Source organism: Pezoporus wallicus, unplaced genomic scaffold, assembly GCF_028554395.1.
Source record: "Pezoporus wallicus isolate ANWC-B61680 ecotype Strahan unplaced genomic scaffold, APGP_CSIRO_Pwel_v1 contig_6658, whole genome shotgun sequence".
Taxonomy (NCBI): domain Eukaryota; kingdom Metazoa; phylum Chordata; class Aves; order Psittaciformes; family Psittacidae; genus Pezoporus; species Pezoporus wallicus.
The window spans coordinates 2,276,509-2,303,326 of record NW_026642312.1 but is presented as its reverse complement, the minus strand read 5'-3'; the positions used below and the strand labels follow the sequence as shown (position 1 = coordinate 2,303,326).

The 26,818-nt window shown below is 41.1% G+C and overlaps 1 protein-coding gene across 2 annotated transcripts; it reads left to right on the top strand.

Annotated features, from left to right (window-relative positions):
- Positions 1 to 5,770: 5,770 nt before the first annotated feature.
- OTULIN (OTU deubiquitinase with linear linkage specificity) lies at positions 5,771 to 18,508 on the top strand. Of its 2 annotated transcripts, none has more exons than XM_057428831.1 (8): positions 5,771 to 5,914; positions 6,413 to 6,754; positions 9,283 to 9,356; positions 10,117 to 10,211; positions 12,137 to 12,280; positions 13,654 to 13,779; positions 14,803 to 15,072; positions 17,438 to 18,508. In XM_057428831.1, exons 1-8 carry the CDS (start codon positions 5,823 to 5,825, stop codon positions 17,630 to 17,632), a joined length of 1,338 nt encoding a protein of 445 aa, XP_057284814.1. In that variant the 5' UTR covers positions 5,771 to 5,822; the 3' UTR covers positions 17,633 to 18,508. The 2 variants fall into 2 exon arrangements, with proteins under 2 accessions (XP_057284814.1, XP_057284815.1); XM_057428832.1 differs by lacking the exon at positions 5,771 to 5,914 and adding an exon at positions 7,374 to 7,569 and having other exon boundaries at positions 6,647 to 6,754.
- Positions 18,509 to 26,818: the final 8,310 nt, after the last annotated feature.

Here is a 26,818-nt window from a genome sequence, read left to right as displayed (position 1 = left end):
CCCAGTTGTTTTCTTCTTTCCAAAATAATAAAAATGTGTATGTATTTTGCAGATTTAATGCAAAACCTGGTGCAGTAACTCTAATTCTAAACTTTTTCTGTAAGCTGAAAGAAAACTGAGTATTCAAGTGATCAATAAAGGAAATACATATTTGATACTGTGGGTGGAACAGATGGGGCAACCCACATTTCTGCCTTAAAAATCTGCTGGAGTTTTGCATTTAGTATCATTACTTGGTTTCTGCAGACCTCTATTTCCTCTTCCTTTTTTTTTTTAATATGAAAAGGGAAAAAAGACGTGAAATATACAAATTATTCTGTATTATTAATTTATTATTTCAGCCATTCTTGGTTTAGCCACCAGGCGGTAGGAGGTATTGCCTTATCTGACATATTAAGTGATGAGTGTTGATTTACTGAGGGCACTCTAAAAAAAAATATTTCTATCTATATTTTCCAATTAGAAGACATGAACTACTCTTTGTTTAATACTGAAAAATAATTGCTACACCATGCGGTAACTTCTTTTAACAAACATTTTTATCCAATGCATAGACAAGATCTGTATTCATTTTAATTTGCATGCATTTTCAAATGTGCAAACCACATCTGTTCAGAAAAATCTGTATAGCAGGTTTTTAAAAGATGCCTTTGTTTTTCCTTTTTGTAAAGATTTGTTTTAATTGTATAGGCTGGTGCACCATGACAAAGTGACAGTTTTTTAATTCGCAAACAACTGTGATTTTTACTAATGATGCGTAGGTCATATTGACCTTTTTCACACGTTCCATTTTCTGCTCAGGAGACTGAAGAAACCCACCCACTGCACCAAAGCCACAGCCTACATATTTTTTCACAGTCATTTAAAAAAGGAACATAGTATACTGGAACTGTGTTTTTGCTTAACAGGCAGCAGCATGCCAATTTAGAGCTCACTTAGTAAAATATAATAGAAGACATATCTTTCTAAGAATACACCTCCAAAAACTATCATCAAATTCAGGGATGCTAGAGAACAAAAACCCACCCAAGAAATACGCAATTACAGAAGTATATAACGGATATTGTACTGCCCATTGACTTTTACTGGTGGGTTTTCCCCATCTATTTTCTTCTAAATGGTATTCCCCATCTATTTTCTTCTGAATGGTATTCCCCTATAGTCACAAGCAGAATTGATGACCCAAAGCTTTCTAATTGTACTCCTGAGAACTTTGGAGCAATTTTCAAGTAGTGGACTGTAATTAGTTTGGCAAAGAAGACAACTGCGGGCAAGCACCAAGATGCATTAAGTAAGGTAAGAGCATCCAAAATTCTTTTCCACAGTGTTTGATTGGGTTTTTTTTTGTATCAAAGTCTGAGTTGCTACCATCTTTTACCAGAAAGTACCAAGTACAAAAAATGTTTCAGATCTACAAAATACGAGCTTTTGTACTACACTGAATGTCTCTGTTGCGTATATTCATGAACTTTTTAAAGGATGCTAATGTTACTCCATGTAAAAATGAGTACAAAACCTAATCCAAATTAAACTGTAAGTAAGAAAAACTTCTTCTGTGTAAACTTAAAGATTGAACATTCCACCTCGTCCTCATGAACAGCAATAATAAAATAAAATAAAACAAAGTCTTGAAGCGAATAATTTGCATGTCCATCAGGAACCTAGGTCTAGTTTCCTATATAACACTTTATGAAATGAACACTGATGCATTTTATCACTGTATGCATGTAACTATTTCAGAGTCTTCCAGGTTAAAAGGTTTTGCTTTGCAAAGATACTTAACTCAGTTCTGAGTTGAAGAAGTCAGAATCCTAAAGTACCATGTGCTGCTGCTCTTTCACTCTGTGCTTTGTCACCTCTTCACAGTGTCAGCCCAGAGAAAACAGTCCCAGAATTCTAAATGCTTGGGTCAAAATTAAATTAAACTGCAATATTTTCTTCAGTTTGGGTATCTACTAATGCACTTTTTGCTGTTTGATTTTTTTAAAATATAGATTGGGATACATGCTCTTATTGTAATGATAAAGTTGACCAGTTGCACCTTACACTTACAGAAGGATATGGGGAGTTTACAGTAATAAGCAAACCCCACTGAATTAATTCCAGGTTGAATCAGCATCCCAGATAAATGTTCTTGCAAATCTGTGAATTATAACACAGAACTGCATTACAATAAATTGCTCACTGATCTTCATTCACATATGATTTTGCAGGCTTAAGCTTGGTACGTTGGTGTTGAGAACTGAAAATCTCAATTTTGTTTTCATATAGGAGGCTAAATCTTTTCTCTCCCACAGCAACTGGAACTATACAGCCTTCCCATGGGACATTATGGCAACAGGAGAGCTAGATTTCTAAGTGAAATAATCTGAACTATTAATAGATCAATTGCAGGACAAAAGGCCTGACTTTGGTCTTTGGCTGTAGGCTTCAGTGATACTTAGCTTTCTACTGACTTTGCAGATAGAAGTTTGAAAATACAAGTTTTAGGTGCTTTGGGAAAAATACAAATATCTTGGGTTTGCATGTCTGAATTCTGCTTAAGCCCCATTCTCAAAAAACCCACAAAGAGTAAAGTGATTATTTTGATATCTTCAACGAAAGTAAAAACCTGCTCCATTTTTTCTTCTGCATAAATACATCTATCTTGCTTGATCTTAATACACTTTTTTCCAAATGTCAACATTGTTCTTTCAAACTAACTTCAGAAATTCAACAGAATCCTCTTCTTAGCATCTGTAATTTCAGTATTTTTGTAATTTGTGCACATATATTTATTATTTGCCAATACTGAAAAGCAAGACAGTACTTCTGCCCTGAAGACTTTGCAAAGGGAAACTGTCCTCTGTTGGTAAATACAGCATTGTCTGTCAGTGGATACGGGTGATCACGTATAGCCCAAGCTCTAAATGAAAGTAATTATGATTAACATATTATTCTCAAACATCAGTGCAAAATACTGGAAGCAGGTGTGTGCAAAAAAAAGTAAACACTGCATTGTTGTAGCATCTAATGCACTTAGTTCATGTAATTCTGTTGCTCAGAAATGTTACATACTTTGAGCAAAGAAGACTAATTTGTTTTGTTACACATAGAACATGGAACTGAATATACAAATCACAAAGCAGTCTCTCTGGTTTGAGAAATCTGTTTAAAAATGGATCATCATAGAAAAAAACACCCAGTTCATCATTGCCACAGTCTTTAGACAGCAAACTTCAGGACTTCATGCTCAAGACCTTTTGTTTTTTTAACTTGGTAGTACTTGTAAAAAAAAGCTACAGCATTCAGTTCCTAAGACACTGTTTTGTATTTGCAAGCTAAAACTATTCTTTGAATTTCTGTAACCTGGGAGGCAATGACTAATACGTTACTCTTTTGCCACACTTGATCTTGTGAAATGTGCCATGGAACTTTCAATTATTTCCAGTTAATATACATCTGGTATCATATCAACACTAAACACCAAAATACCCCTTGCTAAGAAAATAAATTTCAAAAACGCTTACAATATGTTGTTTACAAGAGGCAGAGAGAAACACAATTTTTAAAAGTAATCTACATAAAGGCTGGACTGACACATGTTCCCTTGAATCACCTTGAATCATTTCAACTATGGAATATATCCAGTTTGAAGATTATGAACTTTTCTCCTTGTTCTTGTGTGGGGAGCATTGGGCAGAGACTTTTCTGTCAGATTTATTTATTCAGCTAATGACATCTGGGTATTCTTCAGTTAATGCAAACACAAACTTTTATCAGGAAAATCACTCACTTGGGTACTTAGTTTTGGTCTTTTTGTGATGAAGAAAAAGGTTTTAGTCATGTGACTGACATAAGCCGTGAGGGTTATGTCAATCTATAAGCAGATACATACCAATGAAAAAGACTGAACCCATTTTTTTTATTTTTTTTAAAGTTCATATGGCAAGCATTACTGTAATGCAGTCTGAAATCATAGAACCATAGACTGATTTGGGTTGGGAGGGACCTTAAAGATCATTTGGCTCCAACCCCCTGTCATGGACAGGGACACCTTCCACTAGACCAGGTTGCTCAAAGACTCATCCAACCTGGCCTTGAACACTGCCAGGGATGGGGCAGCCACAGCTTCTCTGGGCAACCTGTGTCAATGCCTCACCACCCTCACAGTGAAGAACTTCTTCCTAATATCTAATCTAATCTACTTTAAGTTATTGAACTTAGAAGATTCACTTAACTAAGGTGCTCAAGCCTAGCAAAGCACATACCCCTCATGTAATTTAAGCTGACGTCCCCTTGCTTTACAGCGTGATGAAGCCTCAGCCTTCCTTCACTTGCTTCAGTGCCTATCTGACATCATCATAGCATGGTTTTCAGCTAGTAATTCTTGACAAAGTAAATACAATTTGCTTTTTAGGAGCTTTCTGTTACAAGGAATCAGTTCTAAAGAGAGCAAGCATAGCATCTGCAAATTGAATTTCCTAATTCAGGTACAGTTCATGTATTTTGCAGTGTCATTTTGTTGCACACTACTTTGCTCCTCAGGACGAATTAGGTCTAGGTTGCAAGTTTTAAGCTTTAAAACTTTAAATATAATCATTCTGCTCTGTAGTTCTCTGAAGGGTTGTGAAATGGCCACCCATTACATCTCTCCCATAAAGTTGCTGAGAAAGGCAAATGTGGGTAACAAAGAAAGAACCTAATCTTAAAAAGCCTGCAAGTCTAATGATTATTAAATGCTACTCATACTGAGTTATTTTAATTAGAGGAACATGGGAAATAGTTTGGCTTATTTCAAGTGGACTAGCTGCTCAACCACCAATAATTCTTTAACGTCCAATGTGAAACAAGAATGCATTCTGAGACAAACCCATCCATCAGAGAGTTGTTCAAACAATGAAAACTGTCCATCAGTTTCATGTGACTTCAAAATTTCAGGATGTTGGAAATTACTTATCATTGTTAATTCAAATTCCTTTGGGACGAGAGTATTTGTAGTTATTTCCCCCCAGTCTTAGCATCACTGGTGTTGCTCAGAGAAAGCATATTCTTACGAGTGAAATGCCAGAAAGACAAACACTTTTCCATTTTCTGGCTCATTTTCAAGGTGAACACCCTCCAAAATGCTCAGACTTCAGTGGTCTTTTTTCTACCCCAGCACATCTTTCCCACTTTTTGCTGTTCTCAGTATTTCATTTTTTTATAGCATTGGGTATGCTTTATTCTGCATAGTACTGAATTTCAAAAGGTTTAGCATTTATTCTCTCGGTAGGTTTCTAGCCTGTCCGGAGCCCCTCACTAAGCCGTACATCGGCTGCGGCTCTCACGGGGAGGCGGGGTCGGTCCCGCTCCCACAGACACCGCCGCTCCGGGCGGCCGTTGCGGCAGGTCCGAGGGTAGCGGCCTCAGCGCTAACCAAAGTCACCGGCCTCTTCACCCCCCCCGCCCGGCATTGGTCTGACCCGCCCTCCCCACGCCAGGCCAGCACGCCCACAGCCGTAGACACGGGAGCAACACTCGCTCCTCCCGCCACCGACGCGCATGAACTGGCGGCTGAGCCCCCCAACGCTGCGCCTCGGCATAACGACTGCTGCGCAGAGGGCAGGAAGGAACCACGGGTACGTAGAAACGTCATTTCCGGCGTGATGACGCACATGCCGAGGGAGCTCGGCGGCAGGCGACGCGGAAGCAAGAGCGAAGCTGCCGCGGCTCTGGGAAGTCTCGGCTCTCCGTCGTCCCTCGCTGTGTCGGCCATGAGCGTGCCGTGCGTGCCCGCCCGCAGCCGTCGCAACCGGGAAGGCGCGCCCTGAGCGGGGGTCTCTTCCTCAGCGAGCCCCGGCATGAACGGCGAGCGGCGGGCTGGTGGCGGCGCGCTGCCTGCCCCACACGGCCCCGGCGGGCGGTGTTGGGGCGGACGGAGGGTAGCGGAAAGGTGAGGGAGGCTTCAGCTGCCCCGCGCGGTGTGGCGGTGCGGCTAGTGATTTGCTGTGCAAGGTCCGGCTTGTTCTCGAGGGAGCGAGGCGGGGAGTGAAGAGAGGAAGAAGGGCTACAACTCTTTCGAGCTTTTCTCTGTGAGACAGCTTGGTACCTAGCAGGGCTCTAGCGCGAAAAGACAGTGATGAATGGGAAGGAGAAGTTTGTGACAGGTCGGAGGCTTTTAATAGTACCATGTTGTAGGGTTTTAAGGTGTATATAGCGGGTATTAAGAGTATCACGGCTGAGGAGACCATATCTATATAGTGGCTTGCCAGAGAGATGGGTTTGGAAATAGCCTGGGTGCTGTGTTATTTTATACATCTAGTCTGGATTTTTGTTCCCGGTTTTTGAATAATTTAAGTACTCTCTGAGTTCTCAGGATATAATATTCTGAAAGCATGTACTCTTGCTGTTTATCAGAGGTACTCTTCATATATTTCTTCATTCTTCAAAGCCAGGATAATTTTCAAGGGTGGATGACAGAACCAACCGGCCTTCCTGTGGGTGCAGAACAAACACTGAAAAGAGTGAGTGTTGCCACACAGCTGATGAAGCGTGAAAAGGAAGTGAGTGTTCCTGTTCCTTCTAATGAGCTTGATTCAACAAAAGCAGCTGCTTACCATGAAGAGCAGTCTCCATCGGAGTTGAGAAAGGGCTATGTATACAGAAATACTGAGAGACCTGAGAAGACAGAAATTATTAAATCCCTTGTGACAGATCATGATGCATTTAGAAACTGTGAACTATATCTACCTATGTCTAGTAATTGCTCAGCAGTGGAGTCATCTGAGGGAAGGTGAGGGTTTTTTTTAATGTATGTATATCAGCAGCTTTTCTGTAGAAAGGGAGGGGTACTTTCGGTTCATGAAAGTGAATTTCTTGGCAAAATTTCATGTATGTTAGAGGGTTAGTGAAATAGGTCTGAATGTAAGATCTTGAACTATGAAGGCCACCTTATTTTTATAGTATGTTAATCTTCTTTCACCAGCTAAGGGTATTTAGGACAAATATGTAAAACTATATTTTGCCCATAGTCCTTTCCCTTCTGTCCAGCTTAGTTGTGCTTGCTGGCATCTCAAACTATTAGGTTTAGGTGTTTGGATTTTTTTTTGGTGGTGTAACGGGTTTTTTTTGTTGGTTGTTTTCCAAAAGCAAATACTAAAATACTCTTAAGTAAAACATCATGTGTAGTCTTTTTTTCCTTGGTATCTTTGTTTCAGGAGAATCTGATTTACTAGTTCAGCAGTTCAAGTGTTTGCACACAACACTATGCACTATTTATTTTTTTCTTTTGTGCATGCATGCTTTCCTTTAATTATTCTTTTCCGTCTGCTATTTTATTTTCACTCTATTGTTAAATATTAATGTAAAGATTAAAGGAAAAGGCTTAGATTTCCACGTTCTTGTTTCCACAGTTTTACCTAACTGTATGCTTTACTAGAACAATGTTAAGATGCACTTTCAACTCTGAAATGAGTGTCTGGGCAGATGGATTGTACCTTGATTTCAAAACAACTTAGTTAAATTGCAGTATTTTGTCACACTGCATGTTGATCTGTCAGTTTCTGGATCTACAGGTTCTCTTTTGTAAGCTCCCAGAAAGAAGATGAGGTAATACTGCAGAGGAACATGACACTGCTTGCTCTACACCAAGCTTCTTTCTGAAGTAAACTCACTAGTTTACTGAGTTGAGCACTTTTCTCTTTGTGCCTTATAACCTAATGTATTTGAGGCTGTATCCTTAATTAAGGCTTTCCTCTGCCCTGCCGCCTCCTTTGAGATCTCTTGTAGAAGCAGGTTTGTTCATGCTCAGAGAGGGACCTTGTTGCTTTATATTTTAAGTACTTAGCTTATAGATAAGCTAGGATAGCGATTGCTGCTGTCGAATACTGAGGAGTTTGGGTTTATTTCGTAGTGTTTTTAAGGTCATTAATCATTCCTGAAATTCTTCACAAACTTTAATCAGCCTTAATCTCTGCTGAGAAATGAGATTACACATGCAGATTATGGTTTGTCCAGTGGCACACTGTAACGAGGATAAGGACTTGGGATAAGTATTTCTTTGATTTTACTTCTCGGCATGTAGTACTCTTTTTATGAAATCCTGTGCTTAATATCTGCTGCATCTGTTGTTTCTCTTTTGATTAAATATTATATAGTGTTGTTATGAGTCAGATTTCAAGCAGCTACTTGGGCACCCAGGAAGCCTAGTTTGACAGGTAAAGGTTTGAAACTTGAGTAAAAACTAAACTGTAGTCTCGTATGACTGCACAGTAGATTACAGTTTCCTGATATTAACCTATATTTGTCTTCATACTTCTCAAGGGAAATGTATGCAAATGGGTTAGGAATGTTGTCTTTTTTTTAAGTAAGCTGGTTTGGATGAGAAGAAATATAGAGCCATGATTTACTGGTGTAGTCTTTGAAGTTTAATGGGAGTAATTAATTAACAGCTGGCTGCATTAAAGCCTTTCTTGCACTCTTTCTAACTGCTTATCCTGTCTTAGTTATTTGGTAGAGGTGATTATATGACTTGCCACTCAGAATCATGTTTAATGGAATGTGCAGTTTATTATTTGTTTTTTAACATTCCATGAACCTTCATTTTCAACAGTAATGTTCATACCCTATCTTTGAGATCATTTTCTTGATAATGATAGGCTTTGCATAGAAACAGTGTCCTTTTAGGCCATCATTTCCTCTCTCATGGTCATAACTTGACTTAAGAATCTCTGTGTATAGGCTCAGATGGAGACATTTGACTCTTCAGACAGTAAAAAAGCCCATATTATTAAAGGAGGAAGTTGTCTGGATTTCAGTAAGGCTGTAGGCTGCAGTTTGGATTGTGAGAATTTTTGATGTCTTTGAGTTTGTAATGTTCAAACCATCTGCAGATAGCTGGCTACTTTTCATTGTGATATTCTGTCATGTATTGTGCTTGTTACTAGGCAGGTTGCTCAGCCTCGGTGGAGCATAGCTACAAAGCTCTGGTGATTAATGCGTTCTTAGTTGCACATGTAGGTTGTAGTATTTGTATACTCAGCTAATAGGATCTTGGCTTGTGTCTTTCGCAAATTTATCTGTAAGATTTACAGATATAAAGGGACTTTAGTATTCTGTTGCCTCATTACACCCAGAAGAAATTCAGGCAGTGATTTGTTACCAGTGTAGTTGTCATATATGAGGGAGGTGAATAGATGGAAAGTAAACTGAGTTGAAAAAAATTGGAGAAAGAAGTATTTTGATGGGGGTTGAAAATGGGGGGAAAGGCAAGTGGCTAAGATTTGTGCTGTTACATGAAGCATGTGTTGATGCTTATTGCAGTGAAGAGGACATGTATCGTGATGCAAAAGAAATAGAGAGAGAGAGAGTATTACTTTGTGCGACAAGCTCTTCAGGTATGTTCAAACTTCTTGTGTTGTTTCAAATACAGTATTATAATTCTGTATGCTAATTAGTAGCACTAATTTGTGATGATTTGACACCCCTGTTCCCAAGGATTTTTGTGCACAAATGTCTCTGTATGCACTAGAAGTTACTTATCAGGACTGAATAGATTGTGGAGTTTATTTCATGAAAGATAGGTTTTATGTAAAACTAGTTGCTCTTAGTATATTTTCCCCATGTTTCAATAATTATTTTACAAGAGGATGTAAATCTTTTGGAAAGCAGTCATATAGCCTACATTAAGAGTGTTGTGTTTGAAAATTACTGATTTATAGTCATTATAGCAGCATCTGTTGCTGGGATCCCTTGATAAACCTTAGTGCTATATGTTTTGAAATGAAAGCTGAAGGGATTCCAAGAGAAAACTGTTACTTCCTCTTTCTACCGTTGTTTCTGGCTTCTTCAGAAAGATCTATTATCTTTCTCCCTTGACAGATATTTTTCTGATTGCTAAGAAAATGAGGAGTACTTAACTAATTTCTACTCTTTGCCAATTAATATTTTGTTAAGAGAGGAACATAGGAACAAAATTATTTTTCTTGTCATTTTCAGAGCAAGCTTTTTTTTTTCTTTCCTCTGGGCTACTATTAATTACTGAGTGCTACCAGTCTCCTGTGGCACCAATGTTATTTTAAAGTGAGAGTGCATTTAGAAATTCAGTTGTTCTGTTTCGTAGTTCTCTTCCTAATGTTACTTACTCTGTTTTGACAGAATATAAACTAAGTGTTGCACCTGAAATGGACATCATGGAGTATTGCAGAAAAGAATGGAGAGGAAATACACCAGTAGCAAAAAGGATGAGAAAGGTATCAGTTTGCTTTTTGTTGAATTTTGTTGGGGCCTTTTGCTTTCATTTGTATGTTTAGTAGGTGATTTCCTATAGGAGCAACCTTTAAAACAGGCAGTGCAATTGCAATGTTTTCCAGTGTCTGGTCTTAGAAATGGCTGACAACTGGAAGATAGTTTTGTTCATATGTTCAAAATGTGTTTTTTAATAAGGCTACTTGTTGATAGCGTAGTGTTTTGACTAATACTGTTCTTCATTACTGGTTTCAATTGAAGATTAGATTTGGTTTATTACCATAAAATGGTCAATTTCGTGGGCTGTTGAAATGGCAGAGCAGATCACCAAATTATTTGGCGGAAGGCAAATAACTGCAGTTGATGAATTGCATGATTTTTAAGATGGGGAACTTTAATGAATAAGCTCAGTTTTTCTTAATTTTTTCCTGGATTTTTTTGTAGGCTTTGTGCTAGTTTTCTTAAAATAGTCTTGACCTAGAATGGTAAAAAATAAAGCATAGGGTTGGTTGGCTTTTTTGTTTTGGTTTGTTTTTTTTAACACAATTTTCATGTCTAATGGTATGCAAGTAAACCTAAAAGTACTTTCCATAAATTGAAATATCAGTGTGTCACCTTCAAGAGATTAGTAAGAGAAATACAAATACATTGCTGAAGAGACATGCTGAACTTCACAAGTTACATTTCAGTGCTAATGCTTCTGCTGAAAGTGTATGTGATGGGAAAAGCAGGGAGGGGACAAATGTGCTGATTCATGTGTCAAGATATTTCAGTGTAAACAAAAGTTTTCCCTGAGGCAGAAACAAAATACATGTGACATATATTGAGTAAGTAGAGACCCCACTTGGAGTATTGTGTGCAGTTCTTGTGTCCTCAACATAAAAAGAACATGGAACTGTTGGAACAAGTCCAGAGGATGGGCACGAGGATGATCAGGGGACTGGAGCACCTCCTGTATGAAGACAGGCTGAGGAAGTTGGGGCTGTTCAGCCTGGAGAAGAGAAGGCTGTGTGGAGACCTCATAGCAGCCTTCCAGTGTCTGAAGGGGGCCTATAGGGATGCTGGGGAGGGACTCTTCTTTATGGACTGTAGTGACAGGACAAGGGGTAACAGGTTAAAACTTAAACAGGGGAAGTTTAGATTGGATATAAGGAGGAAATTGTTTCCTGTAAGGGTGGTGAGGCCCTGGAATGGGTTGTCCAGGGAAGCTCTGAATGCTTCGTCCCTGATGGTGTTCAAGGCCAGGCTGGACAGAGCCTTGGGTGATATGGTTTAGTGTGAGGTGTCCCTGCCCATGGCAGGGGGGTTGGTACTTGATGATCTTAAGGTCCTTTCCAACCCTAACTATTCTGTGATTCTACGGTGATACTTCCCTGGGCAGCCTGTTCCAACGCCTGATCAACTATGCAGTAATTTTTCCGAATATCCAATCTAAACTTCCCATGGCACAGCTTGAGGCCATTACCTCTTGGTCTAGTGCTTGTTATTGGGAGGAGATGGACCCCCACCTCACTACAACCTCCTTTCAGGTAGTTGTAGAGAGTGATAAGGTCTTTCCTGAGCCTTGTCCTCTCCAGACTAAACAAGCCCCAGTTCCCACAGCTGTTCCTCACAGGACTTGTGCTCCAGATCCTTCACCAGCTTTGTTGTCTTTTTCTGGACCCTCTCCAGCACCTCAATGTCTCTCTTGTAGTGAGATGCCCAGAACTGGACACAGTATTTGAGGTGCAGCCTCGCTGGTGCTGAGTACAGAGGGGTGATCGCTTCACTTTCGAATTTTCAAAATGGGTAGTGGGTCAGACTATTTTTTTTTTCCCTAATAGCATTAGCATTTGGATACTAATATATCTTTTGTGATACCAGTGCAAGATGCTAAATGTTTCATTAATGCTTTTATGTTATTTGGATTTTGTGTTTTTTTTTTTCCTAGGGATATGAAGCAGTTGCTCAGAAGTTTGCATCTATAAGGAGAGTACGAGGTGATAACTACTGTGCTTTCAGAGCAACTCTTTTCCAGGCACTAAGTCAAGCAACCCAGTTACCAAGCTGGCTGCAGAGTGAGGATTTTACTATGGTACGTGTCAAGCTCTGATCTCTGACAGTAAAGGAATGTTGGTTCTAACCTGTTTGATAATTTTGTGATCTCATTTTTCTGTTATGCTGTATATGCTCACTTCATAATATCCCCTAAATTGCAAAGTGGTAATGTTGAATTTTACTTGTTTACAGTGATTTTTTCCAACTTGAAATTGAGTCCAGGTCCTGTTTATAATGTATAAATGTAACTAGTGCTGACTGTAATGTAACTTGTTTGTCTTCATCTTGCCTTCTTGTTCTTCTTACTGCATATAATATGGCAGTAAGATATTTTCCACAATGCAGCTGGCAATAACAAAAGTACAGACAACTTATTCTGAGCACATTTGAAAAAACAACAAGTTTTCAAATTTACTGCATGTGTTCTTGGGTGCCATGTATGGTTTCTCTAGGAAGTAGATTAACAAATTGGATGTTGTAGGCTTTCCAGAATCTGTGTATTACCTGTTTCTTAAATGTTACTTAAAATAAGTGGAGGAACAGCTCCAACCTGATATGAGGAACAGATCCTATGGAGCATTGATGGATAAGCAAAGTGAGGTGCCTTCCTAAAAGCAGAAGAATGTTCCAGAAATTGTCTTGTGGCAACAAAGTCTATTTGATGATATTGGTGAACATGGAAACATATAAGAAGCTTCCTATACAAAAGTGGCCCCTTTCAGGGGAGTAAGGTTCCAGTTATCCAGGCTGCTGCTGGAAGTGTAAATGATGAATGTGTGATGCAGACTCTGTGTAGGCTCGCAGTCCAGGGTTAATAAATAAGGATAAACTGGGCATGCAGCTGCCAGGATGTCCTTCAAGAGAAGTGTAAAAACTTTTAATTGAGCAGGTGTAGCATGTGAGCATAAAAGAGGCAGTTCAAAGGCTAAAGTATGATCTGTCAATCAACTAATGCCCAGGTTGTTTTCTTCTTTATAATAAAACCTGTCCCATAGTGTTTTGATTATGTTCCCTGAAAAGAAAACACAGTTTGTGTGTTCTGGGCAAAGCAGTTTACACTCCATTGAGAGTCCTGGATTATCTGGTGGATATCATCACATCTTTAACCTTCTCTTCTCTTGGTTTAGGGACACTTTCAAACATGGTCAGTGTCATCTGCTGCTGGAGTTTTGTTTTAATTAAAAATAAAGTAATAGACCACTATTTGGCTGTTATCCAGAAAGTGTTAAGTAGAGCCAGCTGTGTTTGAATTATGGCCATCTTACTGTGACATCTGTTTAGAAGAACAGATGGTTTAGGGATCTTTTTAAGGTGCAAAATGTTTAAAAAAAAATAAAATCAATAAAAAGGTGCAAATTGGTGGCTTTTCCTTTCAAGACTTATGCTGCCTTCTCTTCTCTTGACTTCCAGCTTCCTGAAAATCTGCTGAGCAGGTATGACTGGATCAAGCAATGGCAGCTAAAACAGAAACTGAGCAGGAGGATGGGAGAAATAAGTGATGAAATTAAAGACTATTTAATACTCCTAAGGAAAAAGGTTGGGATTTTTTTGTTTATTCTTGGTCACTTGTAAATAAGAAAAATTACCAAGTTTTTTGAATGTGGTGAATTTAGCGTAATAGAGCTTTCACTAGTGAAAGTCACTTCATGTATACTGCAAAAAAAAAGGTATTTTATCATTTCCTCAAGGAAAAAATATGTAGATCTGTATGAGTTTTCTGGTCTTTCACTGCTTGCATTAGGCTGCTGCTGGAATTAATCTGTAAGCAGCTGTGCATAAAGCTTTTAGTTAGACAGGTTTCAGTGAAGACATAAATATAATAGAGTTAACATTTTGCCGTAGTTTCTTGTATTTATTTGAAGGAACAACGTATACTATGGGTAATGCTGTTCCTGCCTTGAACAGACAATGTGAAGAAAAACAACAGAATAATGTTGAAGTAGTTTCAAAGGAGTAGGTTTTGTTCCATGTTCATGTGTTTTTGTTCAAGGGTAATGGAAAATGATTGTGCCCTTTCAGTGTTCATACTATATTACCTAGCCCTATCTTTCAACCCCTTTAAACTCTGGAACCTATGTAAAAACTCTTCAGTTGTTCCTATCTTAATATGTATGCATATTCTCTTTTGTGAAAGGCTTTTAAGAATATTGTAAAGGCAGTTTGAGGGCTGCTATGAAATACTGCGTTCTGAGTAAATGGAATGTAAAGAACATGATGGATGTAGGATTTATGATACAGGAAGTAAAAAAGGTTATTACCTTATTGATTATTGTCCCATGACAATATTGGATTTTCTGCCTTGCACCAATTTCCAGCATCCTGTTCTTTTGCTTTGCTTAGGCTGATTTTGCTTGAATTAATCTTTATCTCAACTTGACCATGAAAGGACTACAACTGTGGCGGTATTCTTTGTGGTATTTAAAATCGCACAAAGCCTTTCATAAGTTAAATTCAGAGTGCCTGCGCTGAGCATCTGACAATTCACAAGCAGCTTTTTGCAGCTCTTGCACAGTGATTGCTGTTGGTAGATGTTGTGTGTTATTTCTTTTTTTTTTATAGTGGAAGAATATAAGTGAAATCAAGGGTCCTATTGAGAAACAAGAAGCTTGTGATAAATTGTTTAAAAATGAAGAGGAGGAATACAGTCTTTATGAAGCACTGAAATTTTTGATGCTCAACACTGCCATTGAATTATACAATGATGATAAAAATGGAAGGAGAGTTCCTGTCTTCTCATGGTTACTGTTTGCACGGGATACATCTAGCAACCCTTGTCAGTTAATGCATAATCACTTGAATCATATCGGTCACAGTGGAGGCCTCGAACAAGTAAGGAAAAATTGCTCTTACACTATTATTTTCCTGCTTTGGAGATTTTAGTTCCAAGTAGTTTAATGAATCACAAAACTTTTGTTGGTCTGGCAAAACCTTATAGTGTACTGTCTGGTCTTTTGTTGGAAAAACATAGTAGAACCACTAGTTTGTAGTAACAGTATGTAAAGGCCTTCCTCTTAAACACTGATTTTTGTCTCACAGCTGACAGGTAGCATCCTTTGGACGTACGATATTCTATTAATAGTAACGTAGTCTCAATCATTAGCTTTTTAAAAAATATTATGATAAAAGCTAATACTCAAATTACGAAGAGAAGGTGGTGTGTAGTACATGAACTTGGTGAATTCTGATAAATTAATCACAGTTACTGCCTTATACATTGCAGAAATGATATGCATGTTACAAAAAAAGCCCAAAACCAAAATGTTGTGGTTAATGAGCTGAATTGCCAGAAAGATTTTAGAAACGTCTGTTTTAAAAAATCCCATTGAGGATGTTACAAGTGTGGTACTGAAGTTAAATTCACTACTTAATTGCAGACACTGAAAACGTGGAAGTACTATGTTTTGTTTCTGTTTATTGGCTTAAAAATCTGATGACTGTAGTATAGATGACACAGGTTGCTGTTACTGTTAAATAACAGTATGCATGGACCACTCTGTGGATAAAGAACTGGCTGGATGGCTGCACACAAAGAGTTGTAGTCAATGGCTCAGTGTCCGGCTGGAGACCAGTAATGAGTGGTGTCCCTCAGGGATCGGTGTTGGGACCGATTTTGTTTAACATCTTTGTCGCTGACAGGGACAGTGGGATTGAGTGCGCCCTCAGCAAGTTTGCCGATGGCACCAAGCTGTGTGGTTCGGTTGATACCCTGGAGGGAAGGAATGCCATCCAGAGGGACCTTGACACACTTGAGAGGTGGGCTGATGCCAACCTCATGAAGTTTAACCATGCCAAGTGCAAGGTCCTACACCTGGGTCGGAGCAATCCCAGGCACAGCTACAGGTTGAGCTGAGAAGAGATTCACAGTAGCCCTGCAGAGAAGGACTTGGGGGTGTTGGTCGAGGAGAAAATGAGCATGAGCAGGCAGTGTGCGCTTGCAGCCCAGAAGGCCAACCGTATCCTGGCCCACATCAAAAGGAGCGTGACCAGCAGGTTGAAGGAGGTGATCCTGCCCCTTTACTCTGCTCTTTGGAGACCTCACTTGGAGTATTGTGTGCAGTTCTGGTGTCCTCAACATAAAAAGGACATGGAGCTGTTGGAACAAGTCCAGAGGAGGGCCACGAGGATGATCAGGGGACTGGAGCACCTCCCGTATGAAGACAGGCTGAGAAAGTTGGGGCTGTTCAGCCTGGAGAAGAGAAGGCTGCGTGGAGACCTCATAGCAGCCTTCCAGTATCTGAAGAGGGGGGCTGTAGGGATGCTGGGGAGGGACTCTTCATTAGGGACTGTAGTGATGTTACATGGGGTAATGGGTTAAAACTTACACAGGGGAAGTTTAGATTGGATATAAGGAGGAAATTCTTTCCTGTGAGGGAGGTGAGGCACTGGAATGGGTTGCCCAGGGAGGTTGTGAATGCTCCATCCCTGGCAATATTCAAGACCAGGTTTGACGAGGCCTTGGGTGATATGGTTTAGTGTGAGGTGTCCCTGCCCATGGCAGTGGGGTTGGGACTAGATGATCCTAAGGTCCTTTCAAACCCTAACTATTCTATGATTATATGATAAGTAACCAATTCTTGATTGACTTTTTTTGCTGCCACGTTTAGTCAATAAGTAATGTTGTCTGTGTGTTTGTGCTGACTAGATTTATTTATTTCAGTGCTACTCTTTTTAAGTTGTTATTTGTAATGGGATACACTTGCCATTGTAGCAGACAAGATAGACTGTTTTCCAGCTGCTCGTTCTGAATTCCTTCTAATATCAACCGGCTTTATAAGGACTTTCCATCTGCTTTTTATTTGGCTAGAGGATTCAAAGTAGCCTATAAGAGGCAAAGGATCATTGCCTGAAACTTGTTCTTGTCTGGTTTAGTGAATTAACAGGATGAATAGTGATATGAGAGAATGTCTTTCCGCCTGTTTGTGGCAGGGCAGTAGGGAGCGGGATTCTCTGTAAAGTAGCTTTTCTTTAGGACTAATATCCTACTATGCCATTGGGTCTGAAGAGCTTCACATTAAAGCTATGGTGTCTTACAGATATATGATCAAGATACTGAACTAGAGCTACACTCTTCATTTTTTTTTTTTCCTTTGAAAAAGTAGATCTGATAGGTATTAGTTTACTATTTCTATGAGAAAAATCTTGTAAAGGATATGTGCAATTTTACTCATTGTATTTCTGCTTTTTTCCAATGTAGGTGGAAATGTTTCTCCTTGCTTATGCTCTGCAGTATACCATCCAAGTGTATCGGCTGTATAAATATAGTACTGATGAATTCATCACACTTTATCCCAATGACCCAGAGGAGGACTGGCCTGTGGTAACTCTCATAACTGAAGATGATAGACATTATAATATTCCGGTCAGAATGTGCCAAGAGACTATGCTATAAACACATGATTTTTGGCAGATGCTGCTTGCTGAGTTTTCCAGTCCCATTTTGAAATGGGATGACAATGAAATCTATGTTATTAAATCCACAGCAACTTTAAATCCATGTTTTGAAAGTTGACATCTGAAAGAAAATATCTAATAGATACTAGCTTAGAGTAAAAATTTTGCAGGTATGGCTTTTGTTGCCCATAAAAATAGGAAATTCTGAAATCCTTTTTTTGAAGGGCTTACTCTGAATAGGAATGCAATCACTATAGATTACCTTGATTTAAAAAGCTAGGTGAGGCTCTTATCGTCAGGCATAAGCTGACTGCCTGTTCCCTACCTAATGAGATAATGATGAATTGAAATTTCTGGAAAAGAAAGCTGTCAGTGTCCCGATTGTTATCTGTAATGCTGCTTAGAAGCAATCTGTACAAATCTTGGGTCATGGGAAGCAATGTAATTCTTTTGCAGTTGGAATTTAATGCCTGCCATAGTTTATGCTATAAGAGAGATGTTACTGAAAGTTTCCTTATGCTTTGGGGTTTTTCATGCCATGGGTATCTCTTACTTAGAAGCCTGTTGTCTGGTACACTGAAAATTCAGAGCTCTTCCCTTTCAACCCATTGAGAGGATCATGGCAAAGAGAGGTGATGATAAAGGAGTATGAAGGTTGTTTGTTAGCAAGTCACAAATTCAAACCCTACACAGAATTCCCTCTTCAGGTACGATAACTCATAGGAGATAAGCAAGTGCCTGCTAACTTCCATGTCTCTTCATATTACTGTTCTTGTAATGTTAGTCCTCACTGGTAGCTGCTGTGGAGGACATTAGAATCCTTGTTTGTCTGGAGAGTGCAGTAGAAGGAACTCGACATCTGGTGCAGCTTCTCCACTCCCACACCACTGTGGGAGGTTCTGTTTCTGCTTAGAATTGTTATGTTCTGAATTGAATAGTGAATATATCAGATGCTGGGAGTGCCAACATACCTAAAAACCACAACAAAAACTGTCACCTTTTAGCTTAAAGTGTAAATACACTCTTCAGGTGATTCCTGCAACAAGAGAGTGGAAGTTGATTTGTATGAAAGGCTGCTCTTAAAAGGCTTTATTTAAAAGGGATAAGATTATAAAAACTACTTATCATTTATGTATTTTGAAGGAAATGACATGCAAACCTTCAAATTCTCCCATTTTGTTTTACTTAAAATTAATTTGTTAACTTTTATTGTGAAAGGTAGTTACACAATGGAAATGTGTATTTATTATGTTCTAAAATGTGTTTTAGACTTGCCTTACTGTGAGGTCTGTCATGTGTTTGGTGTTATATTTACCATATTGTCTTTGCCTTTCAAAACAATTAGTTTGATCTGTAACTGAAAATTCCTGGGAGCTACAAGGGAATAAAAATAAACCAGCTTATGTGGCAGTGTTTTGTTTCTTGGTTTATGGCTGGTTTTCTCTCTAGCTTTGTATTTTTTAGTTTTTAACTTTGAAATTGTTGTGCAAGTCAGTTATTTCTTAAAAGCTGCAAAACATAGTAACCTATGTAAAACAATAAGTTACTGTTCAGGGGTCCTTCCAAGGCTGGAAGGAGGGCAACAAAGTTGTGTGGTAATGTGTAGAAATGGTTGGCTGAGGGGTAGAGTGGTATGCTGAGCTGGTGACGCAGTAGGCATAGTAGCAGAGCTTAGACAGGAGTGTTGGTTCAGAACTGTAACTTCCTTCAGACAGCTGAGTCGAAGCTTGACCAAACCTTGGCCAAATTTACTTCTGTGTGGCTGTGGCAACTCCATTGTCACAAACTCGTCAAGGAGGATGAAGAGCAAGGTGGAAACTTGTATCTTGCCAGAACAGCAGATATGGTCATATATCCTGTTTTAGGTTTGAGAGGGAGCTCTTGCACTGTACGTCGAGTATAGGGCTCAATTCTTGTTTTCCTAGTAGCTAATAGCAGTTGTTGCACAGCCCCTGCATCTTCTCTTCTGGATGTACTTGCCATTTGTACAATCAAGTCAGGATGTACCTAGCAGACAGGATAGCCTCTATTCCTGACTTCTATTTAAGTTGATGGAAAGGCAAAAAAGCACCCTGAGATGTACTCACCAGCTGCTGCCTCCAGGGGATTGTTTGCACAATTTGCCCCTTTTTGGAACTGTGTCGTTTGGAGTTCTTCACCAGGTCTGTGATGGGATCGATTTCATTTGGGCTCTCGTTGCAGCCAGCAGCTGCAAGGGGCTGTGGTAGGTAGGCAGCCTCTGCGCGCACTCATCAGGGTCAAGCTTTCAGTCTGATGAAAACCCAGCAATTTTTTTTGATCGCCGAAACCTCAACCCCCTCATTTGAGGGAAATTACATTATTATGCAGGCTGAATGTGGTAGGTCTGTCCGTGTGTCTCCCTGCGCTTGCCTTACTAAAATGAGGTAGTTCTGCAAGTGTTGGTAGCTCGCATGGGCACTGCCCGTGTTAGACCTGTGTGCACCTGGCCATCTTTAATTGGGGGGCGAGAAAAGGTAGAAAAAATGGAGAGAGAGAAAAGGGAGAAGGGGGTGGAGGAAAACAAAGGCACTCTTCTCGGGGAGCGGTGCCGCGTTTCCCCGCGCGCCCCGCACAGCTCCGTTCCACCGGCAGCCCGCCCCGGGCGCGGGCCGGCAGGTGTCGCTGCAGGCGAAGGGAGGGCGCAGCCGCTGCCTGGCTGCGCAGTCGGGCAGGGCAGGGCACGGCACGGCGCGCCGGGGCAGCGGAGCCCCGCACCTCACCGCCGTGTGGTGGCGATGGTGAGGCAGGCTGCAAATGGAGGTGTAGCTGAGGCGTGTGGGTTAAGCCAGCAGTGCTTCTGGGACCGCCTACTGCCTGACAAACGCGAGGCCGTGGTGTGCCAAGGGTAGCGTGTGCGCTGAGAGACAGCGGGGTTGGGCCCTCAGGTTGTCCAAGAGCAAACAGAGTAACTTAAAATCATGGAATTATAGACTGGTTTGGGTTGGGAGGGACCTTAAAGCTCACCCAGTTCCAGCACCCTCCACTAGACCAGGTTGCTCAAAGCCTCATCTGACCTGGCTTTGAACACTGCCGGGGATGTGACAGCCACACCTTCTCTGGGCAACCTGTGCCAGTGCCTCACCACCCTCACAGTAAAGAACTTCTTCCTAATATCTAATATAAATCTCCCATCTGTCAGTTTAAAGCCAATCCCCCTTTTCCTGCTACTAACTGTCCTTGTAAAAGGTCCCTCTCCAGATTTCTTGTAGGCCCCCTTTAGGTACTGGAAGCTGCCTTAAGATCTCCCCTGAGCCCTCTCCAGGCTGAACAAGCCCAGCTTTCTCAGCCTGTCTCTATAGCAGTGGTGCTCCAGCCCTCTGATCATCTTCATGGCCCCCCTCTGGACTTGCAGCATGAATGCACTTGCATTTTGGAGGATTGCGTTCCTTTTTGCAGCATGCCGGCAAGCAGGAGTTAACAGCAGTTTCTGTTCTCTCACCTGAATGCGTCTTTTGAGTTTACATTGTTGAGAAAGGGAGAAGAATCAGTAATAAAATTTCTCCTCTGGGGTCATTATTTATCCACTTGGTTAATAGGGTTGAAACGGAAGAGGGAAGGAGACTTTTACAAGTAAAACAGTAAGAAGACCCCCAAACTTGTGGGAGTTGGCAGTTTATTTCCCTTGTATTAAATAGCACAGTGGCAGCCTGTGATGTCTCCTGCTGTCTGCCTCAGACTCATCTGCTATTCAGGCCCCCTAAGGTCATGCCCAGAAAACACCCAGCTGTGGTGTCACCAGCCTCCTGCCCCTCCTGCAGGTATTACCGCAGGGGGCTGACATACAGTGCTTATGTACTAGCTTTTAGTATCTAATATTAATGTTACTTTTAGACTATGGAGTGGTTCCATAGTGTTCATTTACTGATGAGCCCTCTGTAGAGCTCTCTTCTTTCAGATGTGCTGGGTTCTGTCCTGCCAAACCATGCTACAAACAAAAACCCTCTTTTAAATAAACAAAATGATTGTTTTAAAGGTTCTAGGTGATTGGGAAAAAAATATTTAAGAAGTTAATTTGGAGGAATGCTAAGGGCTGTTTAAAGTAAATCTGTGATGGCTTCCACAATCACCTAGTTTGTAAGACATCCAGATGAAAGGTCCAGGTGTTACTACATCACTTCATCCCCCCATCCCATGAATGCTTCATTCCGGTGTGTCGGCCTTCCCGGTTAGAAGATGGAAAACAGCAACATGGAAAAATCAAACAAAGTGATGGTGTGAAATTTCCTTTGAAGTACTAGTATAAAATGTGTGAGAGCTGTGGCTGTGACAGTGGTCCTGTTGCACTACAGAGGCTACCTTGTCATTGTGGGGCTTGCCACTGACACACCTGGCTCTTCAAAGAAATGTTGCACTGAATGATGTGTGAATTAACTACCAGCTTGTGGTAGGTAGGCTTGTCATGAGCAATCTATTTTGGCTGTAGATTTTGGAAGTGCTGGCTCCAGATGCTCCTCTGCTCATGAGACACAGGAAGATGTGCACCTTTCAAGTCACCTAGACAAAGGAGACTTGCTTTTCAGAGCTACAGAACAGCCTGTGTAGAGCATTAATTACTGCTTGACTTACCTCTGGGTAGTATCTTCCTCCACAACCACTCACAGACATTGGTTTTCCTCCCAGTGGGTCTCTGTGCCATGTCTCAGGGACTGGGAGAGTGTTCACGGTTGTCTGACACCTCGCTTAGAAGTGCCATTACAGACAAGCCCTGCCAAAGGATGACGGCAGTGCTTCTGCTCTCTTTGAGCCATGCCTTTGTTAGTTGCAGGATTTTTTTCACCTGTCTGTGGTAAAGGAGCAGTTTTCTCTTCCTTGGAACAGAGTAGATAGGTCTCTAGCGGCGGTCATATTGTCCCACACCTTTTTCCCCCCTTCTATCATTGATTATTAGGTGCAAAAGCAAATGCTGTGCAGTACTGCCTGTGAGTGGGATGTCTCTGTCTGTGGTTGAGCACTCTTTTGTCTGAGGTCTGTGTGTGCCCTTTGGGGAAATAAACTGGTTTGTATTTCAGTATACCTAATTGAAGGAAGAGCTAATTGTCCTCTTTACTGATGGAGGAATAGTCAGAGGAGGGTTTGCTGATGGGAGGGAGGGAAAAAGGGAGGAAGGAAAAGAGACTTTCAAGACTACAAGTAAAGAATGTGAACTAATAATGTGATTTGCCATCATAGTGCATGTCTTGCATTTAACTGCTTGCAGTCTGACCCTTTCTGTTTAGGGAGAGAGAAACAAAGCCTTTGTGGTCCCTGAAAGAGAAGGCTTAGTTTGAGAAAGTCAGACTCTCCTCATGTGACTCTGTTTACACTTTGTGGCCGTTCTCAGTCTCCTCAAAATGAAGCACCATGGCAGTAATCCTCATGCCTGTTTTCAGACAGGCCCTGGCCTTCCAACCTGTTGGCCCATTTGCCCTCATGGCAGGCACCCAAGACCAGCAGTCACAGAGGCAGATCTTTTCCTGAGCCCTCTCTGACACCCCCCTGTTCTTTTTCCCTGTTTTCCACAGCGTGGCCTCCGGCCAGGCCAGCACCCTGGGCAGAGAGAGCCAGACAAGGTCAGGCCATGCTCTGCGCAAGCGGCCATGGGGAGGCAGCGGTGGGTGCCACCAGCCAACGAGCGTGCGCCTGCGAGCAGCTAAAGGAGTCGCTGTTTGCTGACACCCTAATTATATTCTCGGCCTTCTCGGCATTCCTTGTCTCTGGCAGGAATGTGATGAGACATGAACAGATATTTTCTCCAGCTGTGGCTGGAGAACGCTTACGGGGAGCTGGACATGGCAAGAGCCACAGCTGGTTCAGGGGTCTCTGAAGGCCCTGTCCAAGTGGAGAGCCCCACAGAGGGCCAGGAGAAACAGATCTGCTGTTCTCAGCCCCATCACAGGGTACACCCTGTGGAGGCCAGGGGACTACCAGCCCTGCGCTGCATGGGGCATGTGGCCACAGACGGCAGGGGAATGAGAGGGTACACAGGGAGCCCCAAGGAGAGGAAACAAGGTGAGGTGGGCAGGATTTAAAGGGCTCACAAGGTACATGGGACCTTAGGGCAGGCCAAGCTTTAGGGGTACATGATGCTGGAGATTGCAGGCTACTTAAAAATACAAATTAGTCTGTGAGACAGTCATTCTATGGGCTGGAGAAGCTGTACTTCTCTCTGAGACCATCATCTGGATATCTGCTGTGGTCCAGAGTGAGCAAAGGTGAGGCAGCAGAGTCTGGGGGATGTCAGTCACAGGTATGAGCAAAGCACTACCATCACACCTCTCCAGGTCCTTTTTAAAAGCAGTGGCTGCTCAAGTGTTTCAGGAGAGATGTTTAAGGCTGTGTTCCCATATTCAGCCTTCTTGCTGAGTCTGGGTGGCTCATATTCAGTCATGCGTGAGTACCCAGGGGATGTTCAAAATCAAACACTGAACATTTTTTGGTTAAGGAATGTTTTCACAGCTTCGTAAGAACAGCTTTGGTGGCTTGCCAGATGGATGGATGAAGCATCTTCTCATGACATTTGAGTTTGCCCTTGCCTGATGAAAATAACAATATCCTTTTAAATACTAAGTGTCTATTTCACAGGAATGCTAAAACTTTTAGAGTTGGTGTGGAAAAAGTATTCTGACCATGGTATTCTCATATCAGCAACACTTGGAGGCATTGTAGAAATAGTGCGCTTGTCTTGCATCATTTTATGGATACCCTTGGATTTCATTAACGTCAAGTTATGACAGTTGGCAGCATCATGCTCATAATTCAAAACCAATTTGCCTGTTGGATTGATTTCTCACCAGGAGGTATACTTTGCTTTTCCCAAATGAGGACTTTAGATCACATCAGATTATCAGAATTAATAACAGAAACAATCAGAATCGTTAATCATATGCAAATTGTTAGAACTTTACTTAAAGTAATTAGAGTATGAAAGCTATTGGACAATATTGGAGCACAGATCCCCACCAAAGAAAGCATAGATCGTTCTTTTTAACAATGCAAAAACATACATCCCTGTAAATACATAAACAGCACTCAATTTTAATGCAACATGTACTTTTATACTTTTGACCTTAGCAGTAATTTTAAAAATGTACAAAGTTTTAACCTTCATTGTTTTTTTTTAGTTTAAAGAAAAACCCATGTTTAAAGCAAAGCAAAATGGCCATTAAAAAACAAACCAGTAGCTTTAGCATGTGTACAAATTACAGAAAGCAACATTTATTTTGACAGAAATCAACTGGAATTCTACAAGTACGACAGAAAATGATGCATGAGGTAACATTTCATTTAAAATCTAGGATCCCTGTACTGTAGTCCCGAATACTGCTCTGGCCTGACACCTACAGTCCTTGCAAAATTGACTTGTTTAAGTAGTTGAGGATAGCTATTAGGCACACTGCTTTGCATAAGGATAGCTTTATCCTGAAAGAAAAAATCTGAATCTGACACTGAAAGATATTCTGAAAGAAATGAAAACCAAATGATACCTCTCAGGTGAAATATGCATTTGCCTAGTTTTCAGATTTGCCTTCACATTACAGAAATTAATTGGAAAAAAGTGGGCCTTTTTTCTCTCCAGAAAGGTACTTAGAGAATTTAATCCCAATGCAACTGCAGCATGCCTTAAAGTGTAGCCAGCTACTGCTCTTGCTTCTTTCAGTGTTGTAAGCCTGCTGAGAACAGGACAAGATATTGTCCTGCAGAATATGCCATGGTCGGAGGACCAGATCAGGAAAAGACAAGCCCCCCCCTCAGTGTCTCTTCCACTCATTTCCCAAGCAAGAGTCATCAGACTTTGGGCTGCCCTTTGTTAGGATGCTGCATCCAGACACTAGTCCCTGCTCTCAATTTTAAAAGTATTTTCATGAAACTAAAACCAAGTCAATTTTAGAGAACCCAAAGGCACAATTAGAACATGCAAATATGAATTCAGTATTTTTAGGCATTACTGTGGTGCTGTTCCCTGTAGTATCCAAACATCTCACTAGCATTAGAAAATTCTATTCTTTTAGCACCTCTTGCTAAAAGAACAGAATTCACTAATATACCTTGTAGTATAACTCTACAAATGGTGCTATCTGACCTCACATGATGTGGTCAAAGCTACCTTGAACCTTGGTTCAGAAACTGCATCTCCTTTGAGATGACTGAGACTTTCTGGAAGTTGCCTCTATACAGTTTAGTTCTCCTCCATGATGATTTCCTCCTGTGAAGACAAACAATCCAAATAGTCCTCATTTTCTACTCTGCCCTTCAGCTTTTGCTCAACCTTTGTAGTTTCTAGAGTGACCTTGTGGCTGGGCCTGCTTAAGTATGCAAAGGTGGAAAGAGCAGGGTATATGAAGCTTGCTTCTCCATTGCAAAAGGCATGACTAAGTTTGCTGTCTTTTGTGCTCCTAGCACTATAAAGTTCATCTTTGCCTAGTAACCACTATCTAGTAACACTGCCCAATAACCTTTAAAGACCAGTGAACCTTTCAGTAAAGATGATCGATATAGGGCTTACAGTTCTCTCTAACCACCGGTATGGTCCTAGCAGGGTAATGCAGTGTGGGAGAATTGCAAAAGACACTTCAACTCCTTCATTTGTTCCTCTCTTTCTCTCTCTACATATACATACTCACTGCTCCACACTCACTTTCTCACATGTGGTCCTCCTCAGGAACTCCCAAAAACTTTCTGTCCAATACAGATGAAGCAAGGCTTTCCCAAAGCTTGGGAACACTGTGAGGCTGTGCTGCCCAAGCATCATTAAACACATTTCAGCCATTCCACTATGCAGAGTTGAGTCCTTGGTCTCCAATTGGATTTCTGTGGCCTGTAGTAGCAACATGCTCTTCCAGCATTGCAGAACAAATAACACAAGCAGCACAGAGGGCTCCAAACACTGCCTGTAATCCCAACTTCAAATCCACCAGCAATGAGCAACATCTATTTCTCCTCCTCCCAACAGCCAGCTCTGAGAAGGATCACTGCCACCAGCTCATGCCCAGGGGAGGAATGACAAGCCATCACACCACATATTTCTAAAGGAGCTCTGTGCTTTCTGCCTCAAGCCACTCTCCCTTTCAGCAGATGAGCTCTGGGGTTGTCCAGCCATGCCTGTCTCTTAACCACAAACCCTTCACAGGTTCCTGGCTTTGAGAAACAAAGGTGGAGGCAGCAACACTGAAAGCTTATAACAAAT